Genomic DNA, 25,744 nt, shown 5'->3' with positions numbered 1-25,744 from the left:
GTGCCAGGACAGAGGCTAGGATCAGGCCCTCAGCTGATTTAGCAGGCACTGCTGGTTGCACCTCTCCCCAGCTCCCTTTGCAGGGTGACTGCATCTATGCTCCTCTGCAGATGGACCAGGTCCCTGCCACAGGAAGAATCCAGCCAATGTCATGCAGAACCAGCTCCCCCAGCCTCTGGCCACACACTTCCTTTTTGGGATGGACCTCCTGGAGTGTGGCCTTCCTTTCCCAAAAAGTTGCAGAAGGGGCTAGCTTCCCCTAGCTGAGAGCTCCTGCTTGACTGTCACCTCCAGTCACAGCTTTAGCCTGTTACTAGAAAAGAGAGGCCAGCACCTCCCCTGGGCCCCAAAGAGTGGGATCACATCTGCAGAACTGCATTGGTTTGTTCTACAGCTGCTTCCCAGATTCCCACATGGCATAATTTCCAGATGTTATGAATTAAGACGGTAACTGGCACTTTCGCATTCAGATTGTAAATATTTCTATTTAGCAGATCAATTGTCTTGTGGAAATTTTACACCTAATGTGAAGATGTTTATTGACATCAACCAATTGCCACGAACGACCTGAAGTGCAGGGGCCACGTGGACTGGGATAAAGAACTTGGCCAGGACATCTGCAATATCATCTCTGCTTGCAAAGGTAAGTGGTTGTGGAGTTCAGTGTCTTACCAGAGCCACCATGGTTGTTCTGACTGCAAGTCCTGCTTGAGAACTCTAGAGATTAATGGAATTAGAAAGCAGGTATGAATCCATGAATCGAAAGCAGTAGTAACAACGTAACACTCCAGGCTAGAGTTTACAACCTAGCTACTAATTTCTGTCCCCAGAGAGCTCAAACTGACTGTGCTTCCCTTCCTGCAGATACTTGGCTGCAGTAAGGAGGGCTGTGAAAGGGACAGGTAGCTCAGCATAGGTGTGCAACACCTAATCCTCTCTACTACCTCAAACTAAGCTAGACCTTCCTGGGCAGGATCTAACCTGCAACCCAAAGGAACCACAGAATCAAGGCCATGTCTGAAAAGGGTCCCCAGCACTGGTATTTAAGAAATATGTTTCAAATTATGCTTATGGGTCATTTGCAGCAACTTCCAAATTGCTGGCAGATCACCAGAAGAGATACGGTGAACACCTGGTAGATGAGCTGTTCTGAGGAACAGCTTGCAACATACAGAATCATACAGCCTCTTAGATCAGCAGACTAGTCTTTTGTATGGGAAATGACTACAGTGTTGTCAGTCAACTAAAGCTGTGCAGCTAAGTGACCTTCTGGTTGACTGCAACACTGTTCAGTTCAAACTTGAAGTTATTTGTTTTTCTCTAGCATTTATTTTCTTTTATTGTTGCAACAAAACAAGAGTTGCAAAAGTTTTGGTGGCAGCGTCCTTTTCAAGAGCTTGCCCAGGATGTAGAAGTCTGTTTTGTAAGCAGCTTCAAGTGATTATAATCAAAGAACCTTAATTAGTGTTTTGGATCATGCCGGCCCATCCCTAAGACTAGTTTCACTTATCTACTAAAATGGTGACTTTGTGACTTTTGAACCTTCATACTTTATAGTAGTGGTTCTCAACCTTGTTAGACTCCAGGTGCCCCTCAGAAAATGCCAGCTGTCTCTTAGCTATCATTCATTTCAACTATGAAAGAATAATAGAGCAATTCTTCAGTTCCCAAGAACTCAAAGACCACAATAGGTCAGAAAGGAATCCATAATGGCACAGCCAATCTGAAATCTCTGGGTTTACCTTGTGAATCCTGTGTAGGTGTTTGCACACCTCCATAGTGCTAATACTACGTGGCACCCTGGTTGAAAGTCATTAATTTGGTTTCTCATTTTGCTCCTTGAGCTTTCCTCAGGTTATGCCTGTCTATGGTGTTTGTCAACTGTTCTAACAATCTGCTATTGTAATCTTTGAGAAATCTCTTTGCTGAAGGTAAAAAACAGCTATTAGGCATTTCTGAAGTCAGCAACTCTACCAAGCAATGTTGCAGATCTACATTTTGCTTGGGGAGATCAGCATCTGCTCTCTTGTAAAGAGGCTGCCACTATAGTAAGCTCTTGTTTAAGGCCCTTTTGTCTAACTACATACACTGCCCTATGTGTCAGAAGTAGTACTTGTTTTTGTTAAGGCTGCAATTTAAAACAAGTATATCTGGCTGCTAATTACCTTATACTTTTAGGACTAATTACTGGGTTTGGGATTGAATTAATGCTTTCCAGTCAATTGGATTTCTGCTTTTCCATCTTTCTTGGCTCTCATTTCTTTGTACAGCAAGTCTCATGACTTGCACAGGAGGTTGGCTAAGCCACAGCCTCCTTCCTGGCTTGAAAGAGATTTACTGCTGTTTGGACTGGGTGGAAGCAGACTAAACCACACAGCAGTAATTCTAAACAAAGTAACCTTAAAGTGTGCACTGTCTGAACAGTCATTTTATTTAAATTTTACAGAATTTTTTGGAGTCCAATATGCAGTTACAACTCCAAGAACAATTGCTACAAAAAAGCACATACAATACCCAGAAATGTAGGTTCAAAAGCAGCTAGTCATATCCGCAAAGAACAAACCAATTGTCTATCAAGTTTCCGCAAAGTAAGATGGTCAAACAAAATTAGTGGGGAGAGTAGGACTTGGGGCGTGGGGGCAAGCAGTTTGGTTAATGTAGGAGCAGAATAGTACCCTCTCGGAAAATACAAGCCCTCCAAGTACAATCCATAAAGTGGAGCTAAACATTATCCAAAACACAATTTCTCAATCTTTTCTCTAGAACACCTTATTTATAAAGCGGGATCAAGGTTGTACGTTAATCAGAAGCTTGTTGACATGTGAAAATTGATACTTGAGTCTTAGGGGTATCAGCTGTACGTTTAATTTAAGAGTTTTTGCATCTTAGGTGCCTTAGGGTATGGACAGGTGTTTGTCTGCAGTACTACAAAGGGTCTCAGCACTACACTTGTAGTGTGACACTATAGGGTCATACAGGCATTCAAATCCCCCAAGCTGGAGAGCTAGAAAATCTGCTGGTGCAGCTGTGAAGCAGGAGGGTCTCAACAGGGCTCTGACAGCTTGCAGCTGGGCAGGCTGGTGGGAAGTCAGCTGCTCACTCCCCATATCTTGGAGGGCTGTGGGATGCCAGGAGTCTGTGTTATGCACAGCACTACAAAGCCTAGAAAGTCCTCTCTGAAAGTATAACTATATTGTAGCACTACAAAAACTCAAACTGCTACAAAAGAGCCTGTGTTTGTGCTTAGAGCTACAAATAACGTGTGTGTGGCCTTACCAGTCACAATACTAACAGAATGATCACAACTTCATGTGTACTACAGCTGGAAGATTTTAAAACATTAGGCTGCTATAACTGTTTTAGTAAATGTCCAGACTATCTACTTAAGATAGATCTGTTTTAAAACTAAAATGTATTATAAATCTTTTTGTTGTGAAAAAGTATTAATTAGTGGCATCCTATTTACACTCTAGCAGAGGGGAATTAAGATGAGTCACTTTGCTGTACAGCAACATTCTACATTTAACAAATGTGAGCCAAACATTTTCTGAAGAGGAATAAAAAATGCCACAAGCTCCGCCTCCAAATCAGTCCGTGATACCTCAACCTTCTTTTAGTCTCAAGACGCCACCCTAGGATTCTGCCTACACAAGTACAATGCGATGTGTGTTATGGGCCTACTGTCAAGATTTGACTTCCCTCTAAAGGACTAAAATAAACAGGATGTTGTTATTAAAGCACATGCCTTATTGTTTAGAGAATTATGCCTCCATGTGAACAGCAGATGAGAACCCACTGTCTTTGTATGGGACACACACAAAAAAAATCACCCCAACCAGGAGTTAGTACAGAAGCATTCAGACCAGTAAAGCAACATTATCCAGTTGTGCAAATGCACTGAATTCCAACATAGTACAAACACCAAGGAAAGAGTGACTGCCTCCATTTTAGTATTAGATACAGGGTGAGGAAATAAAATAAAATCAGATTAAAGAAGAAAAGGAACAACCTGGCACAAGTTTTAATTTGGACCAATCCATTTGCTCAGAAATAAAACCACCTTTCAAAGTCTGCTCACCTGTTGACACTGAAATTTGTACAACTAAGTCACTATGCATTGCATTTGTCGTTAAGTTAGGATGCATCTGTAAGCTATAAAAAGTAGTTAGAAGTATTTTACGAAACAGACTGAATAAGCAAAAAGTTGGAGGCGACTTCTTAGAAAGCAGGATTTGAGGAGGGAGGTCAAGTACTAGTGAAGGTGCTTCTATTTATTGAAGGATATGGTTTTCCCATTTGTCCTTTTTGAAAGTCAAAGCCTTTTCAATTTAACTGCAGTAGTACTGCATCCTATTTGTCCGCCTTCTCTTTCGTGACTGAAATTCTTCAAAGAATTGCTGAATGTCCTCTCTCTTAACAACCTATTGGGAATAAAAAAAAAAAATCAAATCCAATCATAATACTGGTATAATAACATTTTTTTTCCAAATACGTAATTGACTGACAAGAACTACATGAGACTCTACTCAGGGCAACGTATTTTTTCATTACTGTAAAAAGACATGTGGAAACCAGCAGCAACAAGTTAAATTCCTTGGTACTACTGGGAAGAACAGTGTCCTGTTCTATGCACTGGAAGGCCCAAGGCCTAAGTTCCACATTAAAAGTATGCGAGCTCCCATTCTGAATGGCAAAAAGAGAACAAGTGCAATGTTCGCAAAAGGTATAATGCCAATTCAAATGTTCACCTCCTGCCTATAGTCAGGAATGCTACTTACAGAGTAATGCTTCAGTAGCAGTGTGTTTGAGTTGAGGAAACATAACTGCATATGTAGTACTTGTACTTTAACCCAGTTAGAAATGCATATAAGAATAATGCTTTTCCAGACCACTTCAATTCAAATACTGAACATGGCTTACAAGGAAGCTTTTAAGGTAAGTACTGAAGGGCAATGGGATGCAAAGTCCTCAGGTGAAATGTGACTGAATAGGTCAAGTATGTCAGTAATTAACACCAGCCCTTAGTTTTTACAGTAAAGCTGATTAGTAGAAACATGAGACTAAGATTTAGTCTTATGCAGAAAAAGCCTTGCTAGATTAATTAGATTTATAAACTGCACTTGCTGCCCAAGATACACATTTATGGACACACTTCTGATCAGCTCCAATAGTCTCTCAACAAGGCTTTCCTTTAACAACAATACATTCTTATTTAGTTAACAGATATCCAATTTCACTTCACTTGCCTTATTCATATAACAGTTACTAAGGTCACTTTAACCTGAAGTGTCGCACAATTTAAAACAGTACAAAAGCCTAATGGGACTTTCTAGCAAATGGTGACACAAAATTCTGCATAGTTGCATCTTACCGTTCCTTCATCTGCAAATCTCCTGAGATAATCAGTCAACTCTGTCTTTAAGTCATTGTATTCTGGAAGGAAAAATGCAAGGGAAACTGTAGTTAAACACTTGCTTCAGTGAGGGCTTGGTGTCTACCTGTGACAGCTAGTACCCAGCTAGAGCTGCATCAGTAAACTTCATTTGAGCTTGAACCGAACAATAAAATAATACAAAGATACAAGATGTTCTGTCTAAACAATCTCCTTAAGACTTTGTGAGTCCTCCTACATCTGTCAACACCAACTCCTGCTCCAAGTAAAGATAACAGTTTGAGCTGTAAGCAAAGCAAAGTGCTATCCTGGTGCAATGAGATGGATCAGAACACATCATGCAGATTCCTTAATTCTAGGATTTGGCATTTTTTTTAGCTCAGTCTATTTGTTCCTCTACATCAATCAGAACAATCTGTTCCTCTCTGAATGTTACCTCAAGGAGAATCATACCTCATTCTTGCTAAGTCTGAGAGAGTATGAGCCTGATTTTAGAAATAATGAAGGATGGAGAGACATTTCAACTATGCCTCAAATGCACTATACTGGAAGGGACAAATGACAGCAGAGTTAATCATCTACAGATTCCGCAAGTGCCTAGATCCACCAGGTTGGTGGCCTCTCTAGCCCACAGGAGCCTTGAGAAAAAAAAATCAGGCTCCTGTAAATATTAGCACTAGCTGCTCTTTAAGTGTTAAGCAAACTTCATTTGGATGAATCCTTTATGGTTCATTAGCAGAAATCCAGTCAGCAGCAGAACAGATTCTGCTCTAAGACTCGATAGTCATGACAGCTCACTAGGGTCTTCAGAAATGTGTACAGGAAGCAAGAGAGTAAATCAATACAATTGAAAAAAAAGTCTCTGAAGCCTTAATTTATGAGGGATTCAGACTCACTGATGCAGGTGTCCAGCAGAATACGACTGAGAACAACCTCTGCTATTTTTCCAAGAATCTTCTTTTGGGGTCTGCCTTAAGGGAGAATATGAAAACTCTAAGGCAGAAGGAATTTCTTGACACTATTGGTTGCCCTACTGTCCCTGACCCCAAATAATGCCTGTTATAAAAAAAACCCAGAAATCTACCAAAACCATAAATCTAGACCAGCACTAAATCAGAACATGAAAAACAAAACTAACAGCAACATAACCTTTCCAGAAGGTCTCATATTAAAACTGTCAAGAAAAAATGTAGAAGGCAGCATAATCTGCTTTCTTAATACAAGCAGCAGTCATTAACACCAGGCTTGAGCCAAAGCTGTGGTTTCCTATATAAGAATTTTGGGAAGTTTTCAATCTGGGCCAGTCTCTTGTAAGCTGCTTTTTAGAAGACCCCTGCTATTAAAAATTAGGCTTATTAAGCAGCACTTTAAGATTTTAAAATATGCAGGTCATGTGATGTCTAACTCCCAAACAAGTAATATTTACCGCAAATGAGTTCTACTTGCTGGACTCTGTTCATGCTACTAAGTGTGTCCATTAAAGGATCTCTTCTGTCTGTCTCCTGGTCACTTGTGCCTTTATTCTCATAGGCCAACACTGTGTCACATTCATCTGTCAGGAACTGGACATCCAATTCTGAATACATTTTCTGAAGAGTAAAGTAAAAGTTACTTTCCAGCTTATAAACTTTGCACTTCATTTAGCAGCCTTTCAAGCCTTCCTTTTGAGGAACTAACAGGTCACAGCATTAGTTTAATACCAATAAGCATTTCAGGTGCTTCTCCCATATGCTTCCACAACTATGCTCATATTGAAACAACGGGTAAATGTTTAGAAACTGCTCAGTTAATTCAAAAGAGTCATCAGTGGGTCAAAAAGGATCCAACTTTTACCAATTTCCCTACATTCATGGACTCTTCCACTAGATATTTACATCTAGAACAAGGGAGCTTTAGAACCTGCATCAATGCCAACTTCCTTCAATAGGTTCTTCAAGAAGCCAATACGAACATTAGCTTAGAAAGTAAGACTCATACACACCAAACAGTCTTTGCATGTGCATAACTTGCTTCGCCAGCTAGAAGGCCAGAATGTGGCAGTATCTTTCTTTAGATACGGCTTTCTTTGGAATTCTCTCAGCTTGCAAAATTGTTCTTCATTCTGTGTGACCACCTGAATGAAAATGAGGAAAGTGTTTTTCATTTCAATGGTTTTATTCAGTTCTTGACACTTTTATTGTATTGAGTACTTCTATTTTTTGCTAGAGAATTATTTTTTTTATCCCTGTTATACTTTTAAAGGACCCCTTAACGCAGTTCAAATCAAGACACTGCTATATCCTCCCCAACTCAGCAAAAACTATTCGACACTTATCCTTTTAAATACAGTGTTCATCCTTCTTGCAAACAAGGATGCTCTTCCATTGACTCTCAATGAAGCTTTCACAAATTTAGATCCAGGCTAAGCCACTGGCACAGTTCCAGCACATGGTACTGCCACCTTTGAAATATATTCATGAGAGTCCTCAACCTGAGCAAGCAAAAAAGTTAACACAAAGGAAGGCTGGGCTAGGCACGGCATATTGTAGTTCTGCACCTTCTAGCCTACTGGCTATTAGAGGCATTAAATCCTTCACAGCCGTGTTTACTGGCATGTCTATAGCCTGAAGAATCTGCGCTGGGACAATAACAGCACAAAAGTATTATATTTAGGTAATGGCAATGAAACAAAAATACTATTTCCTGAACTCAAAAACAGGTGAGCTTTGCCTTCACTAGGTAGTGGGGGAGCACAAAATAAAAGGAAAAATGCGTGCTTTACCTTTGGACATGCAGACCCAGAGCTAGTAGATGGTTCATTACACTGCTCAACTTGCTCTTCCACACACTTTTCTGTGTGGTCTAGTCCACTTTCTTTTTTGATTTCCCTTGTCTGTTCCTCAGTTTCTTTAACATTCAGCACAATCCCATCATCTTCATGAGAGTTCATTTTGGTCAGTGTAGGAACTGGAAAATACGTATCCACAACTACCATTAGAAAACAAGGCAAAGAAATCCATATTTCTGAATTTTTCTTTACTTAACATTGTAGTGTCACAGTGGTTCCCAACCTTTTTTGTACTGCGGACCGGCAAACTCGCTCAAAAAATTTTGGTGGACTGGGTATCTAATTTACATATTTAAATTTTACTTTTTTGTGGGGGGAGGTGACTGAGGATGGGGTTCCAGCACTGCAGCCACAGGCACTAGGGAACCCTGCAAGGGAAGGGGCTGCGCAGGCAGTGGCCTGGGGGGACCCAGCTGGGGCTGCCTGGAAAAAGGGGCTCTGCTACCCTCCCAAGGAGCAAGCAGCAGAGCCGTTTCCCCACCCTCCACCTTGAGCATTTGCCCGCCTGCATCCCCCTGCTCCCAGCTGCGGGCAGGGGTGGAAGACCCTGCCCAACCCAGCACAGGCCCTGGTACCTGCTGCGCAGGCAGCGCCTCTTCAGGCATGGCCATGGCAGCAGAAGAGGGACAGGGGCATGGAGCTGGCTACCTCCCTCCCGGTGCTGCCCCACCATGCCATGACCTGGAGGCCATGGCCCAAACCTCTGCACTACAGCAAAGCCCAAGATATATCTGACTGCTATTTTAGTACATAATGATCTCATTAACTAATGCAATGACTTAATCTTTCACTACTTATGGCTTATAACTCCTTCCACCCCAAAAATACTATTACAGAAGAAGTTATAGATACAGGCAGTCCTAGACTTGCAACGTTTCAAGTTACAACGTTTCACACTTACGTTTATAAATTGACACCCTGTTTCAACTTTAGTTTCGACTTACAACATTTGATCCGATGCAATGCCATGCCAGCGAACAAGTTCGCTGCGTCGCTCATCTCCCTGGAGAATATCTGTCTAAATTTCCTTGGACACTTTCTTTAAGAAAGCAGACAAGACTCCAAAAAACCTGCAGCCAAGACTCCTGAGAAGACTCCAGCTAACAACCCTTCAAAAAGTCCAACCAAGAGCCCTTCAAAAAGTCCAGCAAAGTCACCTCAAAGAAGTCCTTCCAAATCAATGATTGCTATTTATAATATAAATATATTAATGTAGCTATAATACTTACCTATAATTGATCAAATACAAAATTCTGGGGTATTTTTGGTGAAAGTAGGGTATCAGGCCTTGGTTCAGGAACCAATCCCGCATTTATAACATTGTTTCTTATGAGAAAATTGGTTCCGAGTTACAACGTTTCGACTTAACATAGTTTTCAGGAACCAATTGTGTCGTAAGTCTGAGGACTGCCTGTACTGTATTTTTTACTGAGACACTATTCTAAAACCAATCTGCTTAATTTCTTTGTGTCTTGCCATTTCACATTTATTTTCTAGTAAGCTGTGGGGTTTTAGTATAAAGAAAAATTAACTGAAGAGGGAATAGAATACTGTTATCTCACATGTTTCTGCATGTTAAGATGCTTGTCTTTTTGAGGCTTTTGGAATTCACTGATATTTGTAAAAGACTGGATGGCAGCCAGGTAATTTTTCTAAGTTTTTATTTTGTCATATTTTAGTTCCGGCACTGCCAAATCTGGAAGGCTTTATTTTCTGACGTGGGGTGAAACCAAGAACTATAGTTTATTCTAGAATAAAATACTCTTTTAAAAATGTTTAGGGCTGTCATAAAAACATATAAAGGAATAACGTTCTGAACAGATGATGCCACTTCTAATTTTACAGTGATTTTTCCAAAAACAGAATCATTTAACTATTACATTTGTCCACATACACAGAGGCAAGGATTTTTGGACAAACTATATAATTAGGAGAACTGATAGACAAGCTTTTGAGCATCAAGTGCCCTTCCTCAGGTCTAGACTCTCTCCCCCAGCAACTAAGTGGCAGATGAAACTTAGTAAGCAATGCACTAATCCTGTTACACTTTAAGGTGTGCGAACTCTTCTACACATGCTCTTATTTCTGAAATTTAAGGTGGGGTCTGAATGTCTCAAGAGCTCTGCTTTTCCCTCCCTCAGTCTACTTAGCCACAGAACAAATAAGCGTGACATATCTTCCTGGACAGTGTGACGGAACATTTCTTATTTTTTTTTAATTCTTATAACAAGGAGAACATTCAGTCATCATTGCAAGTGGTCCTAGCAGCAGTAAAAATGTACAAGTTACCAAACAGCTTCTAAACAATTGCTTCACTGGCATGTTTCATCTCTGCAACTGGAGCCCAGCGATACTAGAACCATAGTTATAGGGAAACGGGGCTGGAAGGGATCTAGGCTGCTGCTTGTTTTATCAGCCATGGAGCACGGTATCTTGCCATCCTCTTTAATGCCATGGAGTTATGTGAAGACTATCGATAAGCCCACCTTTTCTCGCAAGTCATGTTTTTTGTTTGTTTTTGTTGGGGGGGGGGAGGGGAGAGAGATCTGCTGTGGCTCTGGCTCCAGCCCCCACCAAGGGTCAGGGCTGGAGCCACAGCAACCACCCACCTGCAGCCTTGCTCACCTAGAGCCATCATAACCCCCAGATCTCTCTCCTTAATACTGCAACCTAGTCACTTGTTCCCAATTCGTATTTATGCATTTTATTGTGCCACCCCAAAGGAACTTTGCACTCATTCTTATTAATCTGAAATTAAACTGAATAAAATTTATTTTCCAGTCTATCAAGGTCATTATGAATTACAATACCATCTTCCAAAGTGTCTGCAGTTCCACTAAGCTGGGTGTCATCTTCAAACCTGCTAACTATGCAATCCCATCATCCAAATCATTCCATCATTGACCTCAGAGTCACTGTTCTTTAAAACAACAAAACTTTAAAAAACTAATTAACATGAAATTGTGGAACAAGGAATCCCACAGACTAGACTGTGTTTAAGTACAGTCTGAACACAAACTGTGCTTTCTTATCCCATTACCTGGGTTAGTTTTTGTAACCTGTCTCTCAAGGGATTAACTGATCTCTTCAACCCACTTTCCTCTCATCAGTGGGTGCATCTACACAAGACACTACTGCGCAGTGGTTACTACACAGTAGTGCTGGCAAACATCTTTTAAATGACACTACTGCGCAGTAGTGCATTAGCACTGTTGGTGCTGTGACATGCTACAGCACAGTCAGCGTCCCATGCCCAGTATCCCTTCTCTTACTCACCCTTTCCTTCTCCTTTGTATTATTCCTCCCTATTTAGTACTCAATTTAGACTTTTATTCTATTTAGACTGTTAAGACCATCTAGTACTCTAGACTTTATTCGTATTTAGTACTCCTGATCTCTACAAGTACATTCATAACATCTAACAAAGCAAGCAATAGCCTACAAAAGCTCCTGCCTCTCTAAACAAGCTAGTCTATGGTAACACCCTGCCCTGCTTTTCTGCCTGAATTCAAACTAAAAGATAGCTAACTACCTTGCTAATATCCAAATCTGGCAGAATTCCAGCCTGCAAGGAGCTGAGAGGAGCAGGAAGACAGCAGTCAGGAAGGGGGCGCCAGGTTCATGTGCACACACACACATGCACATGGCAGCCTGAAGAGCAGCTCCCACAGTTAAGTCTAGTGGGGGAAAGAGGATTGAAGCCCCCATAGGGAGAGAGGGAGGGAAGGAGTTGGGCAGGACTGGGCTTGGGCTGCTGCCCATCTAGGACAGTACATGGAGCTTGGAGTCTGGGGCTGGAATACATGGCTACATGGCCCTGGCAGAGAAAAGGATGGTGCCGCAGGCAGCTCGTCCGAGGGAGGACGGTTTCCCACCACTGCATGCACTCCTGGGGACAGGGAACGTGCCCCCACAGATCTATGTATACAGCAGCGGCAGGCTGCCCACTATGGGCTCAGACTCCCTGCCCTGCTGCCTTCCCCTACAGGGCCTGGTGCTGTGGGTACAGAGTGAGAGGCCTGGACCTGCATCCTGGTGAGCAGAGGGCAAGGGGAGCTCTGATTTTTCCATGATAAGAAACCCAAAATTAAATACCAAAATGTATAGGTATTTAGAATTGATTTTATTATAGTGATTGAGGTACTGGTAGGCTTCCAAACTGCTTTGAAGTTGTAAATGTATCAAAAAAACACTGTGTTCAATTTATACCTATATATATAGTGGCATTTCATTTTAATCATGGATTTGGGGGGTTTTAGTCAGAGAATTTGCGATTTTTAAACATAGGAAACCAAAATCCTTGCTAATGATATCTATCTTTTCCTATTTGGATAGGGTTATGTAATTAAGGCAGCTAAGTATGGGGTATATGCCACAGAAATATTAGTGCAGCTATCCTAATTTTACCTGCTAACTGTGCAGCATAAGGCCATAGGAAAGAGCATCGATTCATACAGGTCTGGCACACCATCTCATGGAAGTCACCACTGTCAGGAGGAACCACACCAAGATGCTGTGTCAAGAAGAAACAGGAGCACAGGGTTGAATGTCAGTTGAAGTCTAATGAATTCAGCAGACTTTTTTTTCTCTTGTACAAGGTAGAAAAATATGCATTATGTCCACCTCCTTTTTCAAGTTTTCAGCGTCTCTGCTATCAGCATATCCAGAGCCCCCTTCATCAGCATCAAAATAACTAGAGGACGGGAATGAATTGATCAAACACCAGCTATATTTCCATGTAATTTGTCTTTGTTTACACACCAACTCTCTAAATCTGGATTCCATTAGCCAAAACATTCATATCAATTTAAACGTTGCATGCCCTAATAGGTCAGCTCCAACACACTGCAAAATTCCCATTGCTCAACAAGTTTCAGAAAACATTTGAGACAGATGAGGATTCTTTAGGGTGATATCTTTTATTGTACCAATTATATAGTTGGGATAAAGTTAGACAAGCTTTTGAATGCAAGACATTCTTTCTTAAGTCTCATTTAAAAACATAAAAAACTAGAACTAACTCTTGGTTCCAAAATGATACCTTTTATTAGACCAACTGGAAAATGGCAAGAAAACTGTCCTTTTCTGCAAGCTTTCAGGATCAAAGTCCTTTCGTCAGGCTCTGGGAAAAGTGTAGATGGTACAAGATGGTAAAAAGTCCCCATAGGTAGGAAACAAACTTCATTTTTGCACAGGGGGAGCTGAAGATGGAAGGTTCTCCCTCTGGGTTTAAAAGCATTGCATTGAAACGCTTGTCTAACTTTAACCTAACTATACAGTTGGTCCAATAAAAGATATTATCCTAAGAAATCCTTGCCTCTTGCATAATAACTGGACTATCACAGCTACATCATCGCTCTTGCCCTAGTAGAAAACATTTAGTCTTTTTTCACTTTCAGTAGGGTATGAAGAGGTCACAAATCTAACCTGCTTTCCAACAATCTGTTAAGAAACATTCAGACCAGGGGTGTCAAACATATAGCCCACAGGTCAGATATAGCCCATGTTGCTGTTTCACCCAGTTCATAGAGGTCCCAGAAGGACTAGGAATTTGGGAGTGGGGTGGGTGAGGCCACAGCCTGCTATCTTGGTCCCAGATGGAGACTGAATGGGCACCAGGTGTTGACAGCAGGGGGCAAGTGATAGGGTGACTGGCCATGTACTTAATATGGCTATCATTCCCACTGGTAGATCCACATCAAGCCCAGTGACATAGATGAGTTTGGCACCCTAATCTTAATCAGGGGTTAGCAATTTTTTGCTTCCACAGGCTGTAACTTGCAACAGATGCCAGAGCTCTGGCCCCTGCCCCTGAGCATCTAAACCCTTGAAGTACGTAAGTATTAAACCTCTCCAAGGGGCTGGGCATCAGCAGCAAAAGTAAGTGTAGGCACAAGAGGGCTGTGAAGGGGACATAGCAAGTAAGATGCGTCACAAAGAAAACACTGATGTAAGTTCATTTCTATGCAAGATGACAGTTGTGTTAACTATATATAGATCCTTACCCTTCCATGGAACCAGTCTTCACAAACAATGCACTGGATCATTTCATCCGGGATCTAGATGAACAATCATATTATTAGCAGCAATATCAATCTTCAAAAGTCTCACAGGCCTCAGTATTATCTGAGAAGCATATATAAATATCACTTTCCCGTTCCATGCACCCACTGTGAATAGCCACTATAAATAGTTACCACCTCAGTTGCAAGTCTGTTTTCTCAAGGTCCTGAATGTAATCTGTTACATTCTGAAGACCATGGAGATTCCCACTTGTCTAACAAAATTAGTTTTTCCTTACAGCCAGACCTCCTGACATACAGATTTGACAAAAATCAACTCAGTGCAGTACATCTGCAACCATCACCTCTCATGTGTAAGTATGTGAATAAAAGATATATCAACAGAAGCAGAAAGAAATCTTTAGGTTAAAGATGTCAGATTTTTAGGAGTCATAGACAACCTAATTCAGCCTCAGAATTCTGTTAGGTACAATACAAGGCAATCTGGCTTATCATTAAACTATATTATGTCTTAAACTGTTCATTTATGCATTCATTAGAGTTCTAAATGCTCAAAAAAAAAAATTTTTTAAAAAATCAGGAACCGGTTCCAATCCTTCACTACCTCTCCTAGTTAGAAAGCTTTGTAATCCAACTAACATCTAACCTAAAACTTCTTTGCTGCAAATTAACCTACCTCTTTCTTGACCAATGCCCTCTATAATATGCCTTTTTTACATATTGTCCCATACCAACCTTCTTTTTTCTAGACTAAGCAAACCCAATTCTTTCTCTGCTCTTAGGTCCTGTTTTAGAAATCCTGTTTATTGCCACTAGACTCTCTCCAATCTGTTTACATAATCCTTCAAGTGCAGTGTCTAAAACTGGAAGCAGTAGTCCAGAATAATCACCTCGTATCTTACATACGATACTTCTGTCAATACATTCCAGAATATTTCCTTTTGCAACAGCATTACTTCTTTAAATTCATATTTAGTTTGCAATCCACTATGATCCCCTCATCCTTTTCTGCAGGTGCTGCTGCTTAGCCTTTTTTCCCCCCCTCATTTGGTACTTGTGCATTTGATTTCTCCTTCCACTTGTCTGCATTGAATTCTATCTTGTTGATTTCAGATCATTTCTCCAATTTATCAAAGTCATCGTGATCACTAATCCTCCAAAGTTCTTGAAACACCTCACAGGTTGGTAGCATTCACAATGATTATAAAATGTAATTTCTATTCCATAATTCATGTCACTAATGTAAATATTAACAGAACCCTTCCCCCCACACACTCACTCTCCTCCCAAGTTTAATGACAAACTACTAATAACTACTAGAGCTGTGCGAAAAGGCACTGTTCCATTCCGACTTCAGTTTCAAGGTCTGGACGGCACTAGATGGCAGGGGGTGGGGAAGCAGCCCAGCCGGATCTTGCATCGGGGATGGTAAGTCAGCCCAGCTGGACTGACTTTGTTTCGATCATAGCGCCGCAGATGAGAAGTCAGCCCAGCTAGACTGACTTCCCCATCCCCAGCGCTATGATGGAAATGTTTCGACTAGCCTCGTTTTGTTTCGTTTCGATGTTGCTGTTTCGACCTTGAAACAGCGCTGAAACGAAACGGCAGTCGAAATTTTGCACAGCCCTAATAACTACTCTTTAAGAGAGGCTATCTTGATTTCATCTGATCTGTATCCTCTTAGTTAACCTAAGACAGTGTTAAAAGCCTTACAACTAAAGTTAAGCTATATCAAATCTACTGCTTTTCCATTATCAGTTCTCCTAGCACAGAGGGTGGCAACCCCCCAGCATGCATACCACAGTGAGACATGCAAAGGCATTTTGCTTCATGCATGTGCCTCAGGAAGGATGGTGAGGAAGGGGCTGGGTCTGCACTGCCACAATGACTGGGGGCTACTGCTCGTGGCTCCCCAGCTGTCCACCCGGAGGCACTCACCTCCGGCAACAAGCCAGGCTGGGACTCTGCAAACCCCAATGCAGCTCCTTGCAACCTCCCTGCTGTGAGCAGCGTGGGTTTTGTGGCAGGCAGCAGGAGCCTGCCAAAAGCGCAGGCCAGCTGTGGCAGGCAGCCGGGAGGCTGCAAGCGACTGCACCAGGGTCCGTGGAGCCCCGGCCTGGCTCACTGCTGCCAGCAGATGTACATGCACCTTGGGGTGGGTGGCAGGGGAACCGCAATGGGCCTGATCCTTGTTGGGGCAGCGCAGGCCTTGCCCCGCTTCCCTGCCGTCCGCCCTGAGGCATGCATGCACCTGCCACGAGCAACAAGTCAGGCTGGGGCTCTGCAGACCTCAGTGCAGCCACTTGCAGTCTCCTGGCTACCTGCCACAGCTGGCCCAGGCTCTGGGCAGGCCCCTGCTGCCCGCCATAGAGCCCAGGCTGCAAACATCTTCACCAAGGTCCACAGAGCCCTGGCCCAGCTTGTTGCCAGCAGCGGGTACATCCACACCTCGGGGTGGATAGTGGGGAGGGGCCCGAGGCTGCAGTTCCACAACAAGGATCAGGTCCCACATGGCTCCCCAGCCATCTACCCCTGGCATGCTAACATCTCAAGTCAAGTTTGGGCTGTTTTTGGCACTGTGCCCAAAAATACTGCCAACCTGTCCTAGCATATCAAATCTACTGCTTTTCCACAATTAGTTATCATAGCAAAGAAATCTGATTAGCTTAACATAATTTGTACTTGCCTAACAGTAGTCCTGTCTGACGTTTATCACCTTTTTATCCTCCCTCATTCATGTTCACATATATATCTAATAAGAAACCAGATACCCGTGTTTCTGTATCAGTTGTTTGGTGCTAACCATATTAAGATGCCTCTCTCTGAGAGAAACTCACTGTTTCTCTTCCAATTATATTTTTGCCAATATTCTGTATTTCCCAAAAGTGTATTATAAAAAAAATAGTTCAAAATGAATATACAAGCCCGTCTTTTCTTTTTTTTAAATAAAAGACAAAAAGAAAGATAATGGCTTCAATTAAAGTGACAAAATGAAAAGCCAAATGTTTGAAATTGCTGTGGGCAAGCTTTACCAACGAGCTACTGTTACAGTAGAACTCTACTAATTGGCAAATCTTGTGAATTACAAAAAGAATATGATCACAGAGACTGCTTCAAGAAATATTTAATGTGCTCTGACCAATGTAATTTTAATAAAGTAAATGTTATTTTTCAAATTTCTCTGCCTCTTTTCCATTATTCTCATTCCTGGAACTTAAAAATACTACTTATGTAGAACAAATAGAAATCTTTCTTGAGCTAATGTCACCAAATTTTACAGGACAATTTATGCTTTCAGCGTAGTATTTTCTGCTCGTTTTTAAAGTAGACTCATAATTCTTATGACTGCAACAAAAACCCTCCATAACTGAATACATAAAAGTATTGCAGAGATTATAGCATACCATACTATACTATGTATATTTTTCTTGTTGCAAAAAAGCCAACGCTGTCCTCTGTTGTATTAACAGGAGTGTCACTTGAAATAAGGGAAGCGATTCTCCTACTCTATTCAGCACTGGTGAGGCCTCACTTGGAATACTGTGCCCAGTTTTGGCTCCCACACTTCAAGTAGGATGTGGGCAGTTTGGAGAGTCCAGTGCAGGGAAACAAAAATTATCAGGGGCCTCAGAGACGAGACTAACGGGGAATGACTGAACAAACTAGGGTTATTTAGCCTGGTTCAAGAGAAGACTGAGGGCGGACTTGATAAATCTCCAAAATACCTGAAGAGTGATTATACAGAGAATAGCAATTGGCTTTTCTGTAGCTGTAGGGCACAGGACTAGGAGCAATGGCCTCAAGCTGCAGCAGGGGAAATTTAGGTTAGAGATTAAGAGGAACTTTCTGGCTGTGAGGATAGTCATGAATTGGAACAGGCTACCTAAAGAAGTTATGTTATCTCCATCCTTGGAAATTTTCAAAAGCAGGTTAGACAGATGCTTGACTGAGATGGTCTGGTCAAGGATGATCCTTGTCTTTAGCAGTGGGCTGGACTAGATGACCTCATGAGATCTCTTCCAGCCCTACTTTCCTATGATCCTATGAATGTAGTGATGCCTTTCTACAGCTGTAGAAATACTGTGCATGTCCCAGGTTCCAGTGTTAGAAGCAGGCTGCCCTGTAGAGCTGAGAATACCATACACTCAAGTATAAAGTAACCTAGTGTCTAGAAGAGGGCAGAGGGAGCAGCAGAAAGAGAGAAATGGTTTTCTACTATTAGTTTATCCTGGGTGAAGGGAGGGAAGGGGGTACGGGTAGCATTATTTTATTTGTATATTGGGGCTATCCCAACACTTCGCTTCAGTCTTACACAGCTATCTTTGAGGATAAAAACATTTTTTTTTGTTTAAGAAACTGAGATTGCAGACTACTATATAAAATGATATAAAGTGACAAGGCAGGTTAAGATTTATTAAGATGGGATATATACTATGGAGATCCTGAGGACACTATGTACATAAAAAAAGTACATGCACTTTGTGTTATTCCCAATCCTTCATTTCTTACCTCATCTTCAGGATCAGGATAAGGCCTTTTACAAATACAGTACAATCCATAGAAGTTGTCGTTATACTTATTGCCTGAATTCACCTTTACTTTTTCCTAGAAAGAAAACAAGATGCGTGTCTGGATGGACAAAGCAGTAAAAAAAGTCTGGTCAGACTGCATGACCTGAAGGCAATTACATATTATTTTAATTTCCTACAGGACAATTATTACACTTACTCACTTGACATTAGTATGATGCCCCTGCTACAAAAGGAATCTCCTGCTTTAGTAGCTTTTCAGGATTCTCACATATGGATATGAGAAGTCAGATGTTTCAACAATACCTTGCTTGTGTGGCAGCAAAGATGAGAGAGAAACATGAAGAATGCTGAAGTCCAAAAGGAAAAAGGAGGGGGTGGTGGGGACAATCTCACCAAAATCATACAGCTTAGGGGAGGGAAGCAGGGGGGCACAGACTACAGCAAATGAGACAGGAAAAAGTACTAATCTGAAAGCCCTTACAATCATGGCTTGAAAAAGCTAACTTCAACCCAATCTTCATGTGCACACACTTTTATAAGACCACAGATAATCACAATGGCAGTGGTTCTCAATCTCGTCAGACCCAAGACCCCCCTCCATAACTTTTGGGAATTAAGTAGCACTCCAGTTCAAAAAATAATTTATTTGAGTGCTTACCTCCCTGCAGAGGGTCCAAGCAGTGGGGCTAGGGGAGTGGCTAGGTAGGGAAGAACCTGAGCCTGCACTAATCTCCTCATACCTGCTTATCTCCTCGCATCTCAGGGTACCCTTCGAAGGGTTTTGCATCAGCCTGGGGTGCTATAGCACCCTGGCTGAGAATCATAAAACCATAGATAAGTAGGGCTGGAAGGGACCTCCAGAGATCATCTACTCCAGTGGTTCTCAACCTTTTTTGTACCAGGATCCATTTGTAAACACTGATGGCCAGTCCTGACCCAGTGCCCCTCACTCTTGACCTGCAGTGTGCAGGGCAGGGGGTGGGTATGTGGGACAGAGGGGGCCCCAAGCATGCCCTTGCAGGCTGGAACCCTGACAGCCTGCAAGGAAAAAGCTACAGCTTCTCATATTTTTTTCTTTAAAGGAGAATCCATTTTTACAGGTTGTTCACAACCCTCCCTTTCATATATTCTAGCGACCCACAGATTGAGAAACGGTGATTTAGCCCAACCCCTGGAATCAATGCACTACAATTTTATCCAAACAAACCTATGAGTTCTGAACCTTCAGTTCTGCCCATACTTCTCAATATTTTACCAGTGTTTTAGATTCAGTGCTGTAGGGTCTACTGAACCGCATGTTCTTCCCATCTTCCAGAATGGAATTCAACACCTCACTCTGCTTACTGGTAACAGTAAAACCATTCTAAGTCATGTTCTTTAGGACCTGTACACAAGCTAACCCAGTTTAGCCAACTTATGTGACTGGTACCCAAAGAATTTAATTAAAACTAGATTTTAAAAGTTATAGCCTGTCTCTAGCAACAGCTGTAAGTCCTGGTTTTGCTGTGCAAATCTTAACTCTATACAATGCAATGAACCCATTTTAAACATAGCTTCTGTAATCAGTTCTCTTTTGAGAGTACATTGGTTTTTGTGACAGAAAAAAACACAACTAAACTCTCCTACTTGGAGAAGCAATACTACCACCAGCTTTTATTATTCTCTACAGAATGAAGAAGATAGCAATGTTTAAACTTACTGGAAGTAATCTGCATTGCAAATTTTTGAATTTGCTGTTTCCACAGTCACAGCAGAAGTTTCTGGAAAAAAAAAAATATAGCAGTTCAGATATTTTTTTAAATGTCTCAAAATGATTTTATTTTTATATTTTTAAGGGCTTCCCACTGCCAGCTGAGAACTAGAACATACTCTCATAAGCTAATTCACAATATCATCTTTTAGAACTGATCAAAGTCCAGCAGCATTACTCCCTCATGCTAACAGCCTGTCAGATTTCAGTATCATTGTCAAGTAGAATCACTATTCAATTGGGATACTCTTCCGGCCCATGTAATTATTGCTGCCGAGAATACTCTTAGGCTTATGGGTAAGCATATGTGTTTGAAAGACAGCGACTGTGAGTTGACTTGAACCTGGAGGGGATCTGGGACAAAAGCACGATAAACCAATGTAACCTAAATCACTTAACTGGTTTATCTTAAACCAGTTCTGGCCATTTTGAATGTGGTTTATGTGCACTGAACTTCTGCTGTTACAGATTTAAACCGGTTTGTGTGTCATTTCTGTCCCTAGACTTACAGGTATACGCCATCTTCAATATTGCATTTTACTGCTTCGTGATGTAAATGGAAGTACCTCAGAAATGGCCCCAATAGTGCTTTACCTTTTTGTATACAATTCAAACAGCTTGTGTGTTCCATGACACTCATAACTGCAGGCTAAGCATATCCCTGCCGGTTCTTCTCCTGGCGGAGTACAAGTACTGCAAGCATATAAAGCTTGTCTCTTTACAGCACCCTACAAAGAAACAACAGATATAAAAAGAGAGAGAGGCACAGAAATAATCTGAAAAAGGTCATTTGCTGTTTGACTGAAGTAGTAAATGCAGTTTGTCATAAGCAAAAAGCAAGTTAATGCTGATGTGCAAGCTAGCACCAGAGGTTCAGAGAGAATCAGTATTTATTTGGCAGTATCTTTTACTAAATTAACCGTAAAGTGGGGAAAGATGTTAGACAAGCTTTTGTGCACAAAGTGCCTGTCTTCAATTCTGGGCAAACAGCAGGTACGTACAGCCTGAAGTAAACACCAGGTAAAACAAGAATCTTTTTCATTTACACAATGGAGTTAAACAACAGCACTTAATAAGTAGAGAGGTAATTAGCATCTGACAAAGTAGACTGCTGCCAATGAAGGCTCATGCCTCTTTAAAAGAGTTGGTCTCTACAGTGCCACCCTGCCCTGCTGATGAGACTTAAAGGAAGGGAAGACAGCAGTAAGCCTGTGGCATTAAAGGAAGCCATCAAAAGCAGCTACAAACCAAGAAAAAGGCAGCTGAAATAAACCTATAAATATATAGATTTGTTTATTTAGATTCACCATTTATTTTCACCACAATAATACCAGGCAAAAGGGGGGAGACTAACGGGGAGCAAATAAATCATAAGCTGTAAAACTACTGTCTGCGTTCAGTCCATAGTTTTAGTGTCCCATAAAACCCTGTGCCTGAAAGCTTACTGAATCTCAATAAAAAATATTGCAAAACAAACCTTGTTTCTCTCATTCTCTGAAGAGAATCCCAGCTCAAACGCTAGAACCTTGCTACAAAACAGAATGACAGCATTCACAGTGCAAATGCACCCCGTTTAACTGCACAGTGTTGGGACTGATAAAAGGGTCCGTATTTACCCCCATCTCAATGTCGATAATTACTCATTAATTACAGGAGCAAGTGAGCTAAACTTTTTGCACCTCAAAAAGGTTTCTTATCTTGTTTCTCAAAACACCTTATAAACAAACAGCCTTAAAATTGGCAGGGCCTAGTAGGCTTGAGCTTGCCTTAGAAGCCTCGAAATGGACAGCTCCCAGCCAGCTTCGATCATGCAGTTAAACCCTGTGCAACTAACTTACAAAGCAGAGGATTCCCATGCACTTAAGCAGCTAATGCTTTTAACGAATACGTGAATAGCTGATGATCGTTTCAATGTAAGTAACAGGTAATAAACTGGGACTGACCCTGCGCTTCACAATTAAGCTAATTATGCACTTACGTGATATGCACACCCATACAGGATGCTTGAAAACTTTATGAATAATATCTCATAGTCCCAAGGGCTGACCTCCAAGGCACTCTTCAAAAACACTGCTTACTAAAGCCTCCCTGGCAGGTCGACCCTTTTTTGCAGGCAGGCCTCAAAATAGCTCAGCCACTTCCTCAAGTGCCACTTTAATCCTCTTCCCCTGCCCAATTTTTCTGATCCCAGCCCCAGCCCCAACCCCTGCATGGCCTTCTGCTCCCTGCCCTGCCTGCCACGGCGCTGCCCGTCCCCTCCCTGATCTGTCACGGGGGCTGCTAGGGCCTGTGCTGCAGGCTGGCCACCCCAATCTACCAGCTGCACCTCTTCCCTTGCCTCGGCCTAGCTTCACACTGCCCCAGCTCACAACCTCTCTCTCTGCTCTTTAAAGATGTGAGGTGGGGCTGTGGCATGTCAAGTTCTGCCACAAGCTACACGACACCCACTGACCAGCCTGGCGGTCACCTCTCCCTCTTCAGGGAGGAGGAAAAGCAGGGGAAGACCAGGGCCGTGGGCCCCACACGCCCCTGTCCCTGCCTCCTGCACCCCGGTTCTCTCCACCTGGCCACCACACCCAGGGGATGGCTCCCCAGCCGTCAGCCCTCCACAGGGACCCCAGGGGCCAACAATCCTGCCTGTGAGCCCTGGCCGGGCGCGTGTGAGCAGGGGGGGGGGGGGCAGAGCTCAACATCGGGGCACTGGGGGGGGACTCCCCTCCAACCCTCTCCCTACCCCGCCCCCCAGCACAGGCCCCTTCCCCGGGCACAGGCCCCGCCCCGTTACTATCCACCTGCCCCCGCTCCGCCCCCTCACCTGCGAGTAGCTGCAGCGCTCGTGGTCGCTCCCGCCCAGCACCGCGCGCGCCTCCTTCTCCAGCTCCTCGTTCTCCGCCAGCACCTCGGCCAGGGACACCACGGGCTCGTCCGGGGCACCCGCGCAGCCGCTGCCACCGCCGGAATCCGCGCCCCCCGCCGCTGCCGCCGCCTCCTCCATCGTTGGACCCGAGCGCGCAAGGCGGGAAACGCCGAACCACCGCCAGGGGGCGCCGCGGCGGAAACGGAACCGCGCACCCGTCACGTGACGCAGCCGGTGGCGGGGACTCGGAATGTGACCCAGGCGGGACGGGAGGGGAGGACACTCTGGGCAACCAGTCACAGAAGGAGAGGGGGCGGGGCTGGCCAATGGGACGCCAGGGGGAGGGGCGCGGCATGTGACGCGAGGGGGTAGGCCAGCCTCCGCCACGTGACCGAGGAGGGGTGGTGCGCGGGGCTTGGCTGCCGGAGGACGAGCAGTTTGACGGCCGTTGGACCTAGGCGTGGGCCTGCCAGTGATGACGCCTTCCGGGGGAGCGCAGTTCGGGCGCTGATTGGCTACGGGCGGTGCCGCTCCAGGCCGGTCCGCGAGGGGGAGGGGGTATGGAGCTGCGCGCGGAGCTGACGGGGCGCGACGGACTGAGGCAGCCGCTGCGGGTGCGCTGCGAGCCCGAGCCCGGCGTCGGGGCGGGCGGGGAGCTCCGCGCGCTACGCCGGGGCCTGGCCCAGCTGCAGGAGCAAGTCGCGGCGCTGCTCGGGCCCCTGGTGCAGCAGGAGAGCGGCGCCGGCCCCCGCGGGGGCGCCCAGGGTGAGCGGGGGGGGCGCGGCTCGCGCGTTCGGGGCACGGGGGCTGAGGAACAGCGCAGTGTCTGCTCGCGGCCCTGGCGCTCGGTGCGTGCGGGAGCGCCTGGTTCACCGCGTCCTAAATGTAACGTGTGCCGGAACCCGGAGCGGAGCGGGTCCCTGCTGGGCAGGTGGTGGAAGGGCCAGAGCCCAGGCAGCTTGTCCAGGGAGCGTAGGGGGGCTCCCACCACTGTACCCACACCAGCTGAGGCCCCAGGTGGCACATGCTTCCTGCATCTGCGCGCAGCGGAGGCAGCTGTCGTTGTGGGCTGGGCTTTGAGGGAGTGGGCAGGGGAAGGCCCTGAACAGCCAGGGCACAGGATGGAGCAGTAAGTGGCTTGTCTGGGGGTGGGGGGACACAGCCTAGGAGGGAATGGGAGGCATATGCAGGGGACAAGCAGGAGCTGGGGGGACAAGCAGAGGCCCGGAGGGCACATGCCCTGGCCCAGCCAGGGCCCTACTTCCCCCAACCCCTGCTCCTGTCTGTGCCCTGGTCCCTCCCTCGCTGCGGGGGGCCTTGATCTGCCCCTTCCCCCACAGACTTACCTGATGAAGAGCCACAGCCCCAAATCATTTTTTCTCTCTCTGCCTCAATCTGTTCCTCCCCTTCCTTCCCCATAGATTGACCTGTGGGGGGAGAGGGTGGCACATGGTAGATCTTGAGTTGTTTTTTAGTTCAAAAAGTGATCTCCTACTTAAAAAGGTTGGAAACCACTGTTAGAGGATGGTTTCAGGTTGGATGGAAGGAAGAACTTGTTTACGGTAAGGGTCACCAGAATCTGGAGTAGACTTCCCAAGAAGGTGGTGCAGTCCCCAACCTTGGAAGTCTTCAAGAGGAGATGGGACAGACACCTTGCTGGGATCATTTGATCTCAGCAGTACTCCTGCCCAGAATAGGGGGTTGGACTTGGTAATCTTTTGAGGTCCCTTGCAGCCCTTTATTTCTATGAGAAAAACCCAGAGGTTGCTAATAGGACTCCATGGTGCTAGAAACCTGACCTGCTGTGGTCTTTTTGAGTACTTTGTAATAGGATAATTTGCTCTAGTGTTTTTCTGTAGTCTAGTGCAAACTAAGACCTGCCAGTTTCCGAGGGGTGCCTTGGGTCTAAAAAGATTTGAGAACAGCTGATTTAGAGACTCTCCGTCTTCAGAGCCCTCTGGTTCCCTCACCTCAAAACATGGATTTGCAAACACTTCTTCTGTTACTAACCTATGTATTGTAACCTTTTACAAGGTGATGTTGGGGAAGAGGAAGAGGATGAAGATGAGGACCAGGAAGAAAACAATGTTGACAAAACACATTCAGATGAGCCACCCTTAAAACGGACAAAAATTCAGCACTCCTGACTGTTGCCTTAAAGACTCCTTAGCATTTTAGAAAAAGACCCAACAGTTCTATCAAATGTATGTTTAACTGGACAGTCTTACTTCCGGGGAAAAAATGGAATATTTTTGGAAGCCAGGTATCCGCATTTCTGTTCTAAAATACAACCAAGCTGAAGAGAAATACCATTTTGTTTTTCTAGTATTTAATTTTAATAAATAATCTGACAAAAGAAATAA

The 25,744-nt window shown here is 43.9% G+C and overlaps 2 protein-coding genes across 2 annotated transcripts; one reads left to right on the top strand and one right to left on the bottom strand.

The window, feature by feature from the left end:
- Positions 1-2,410: 2,410 nt before the first annotated feature.
- UBR7 (ubiquitin protein ligase E3 component n-recognin 7) lies at positions 2,411-23,614 on the bottom strand. Its single transcript, XM_019481653.2, has 11 exons — positions 23,340-23,614; positions 21,119-21,252; positions 20,474-20,534; positions 18,752-18,847; positions 14,225-14,278; positions 12,627-12,732; positions 8,154-8,338; positions 7,374-7,505; positions 6,819-6,981; positions 5,372-5,433; positions 2,411-4,421 (listed from the first exon to the last, which is right to left on the bottom strand). Exons 1-11 carry the CDS (start codon positions 23,517-23,519, stop codon positions 4,329-4,331), a joined length of 1,266 nt encoding a protein of 421 aa, XP_019337198.2. The 5' UTR covers positions 23,520-23,614; the 3' UTR covers positions 2,411-4,328.
- A 155-nt stretch (positions 23,615-23,769) lies between these two features.
- On the top strand, positions 23,770-25,551 carry GON7 (GON7 subunit of KEOPS complex). The gene is made up of 2 exons (XM_019481654.2): positions 23,770-24,146; positions 25,416-25,551. Exons 1-2 carry the CDS (start codon positions 23,942-23,944, stop codon positions 25,526-25,528), a joined length of 318 nt encoding a protein of 105 aa, XP_019337199.1. The 5' UTR covers positions 23,770-23,941; the 3' UTR covers positions 25,529-25,551.
- Positions 25,552-25,744: the final 193 nt, after the last annotated feature.

Source organism: Alligator mississippiensis, chromosome 2 (assembly GCF_030867095.1).
Source record: "Alligator mississippiensis isolate rAllMis1 chromosome 2, rAllMis1, whole genome shotgun sequence".
Taxonomy (NCBI): Eukaryota; Metazoa; Chordata; order Crocodylia; family Alligatoridae; genus Alligator; species Alligator mississippiensis.
This window is presented reverse-complemented; position numbering and strand designations above follow the sequence as displayed.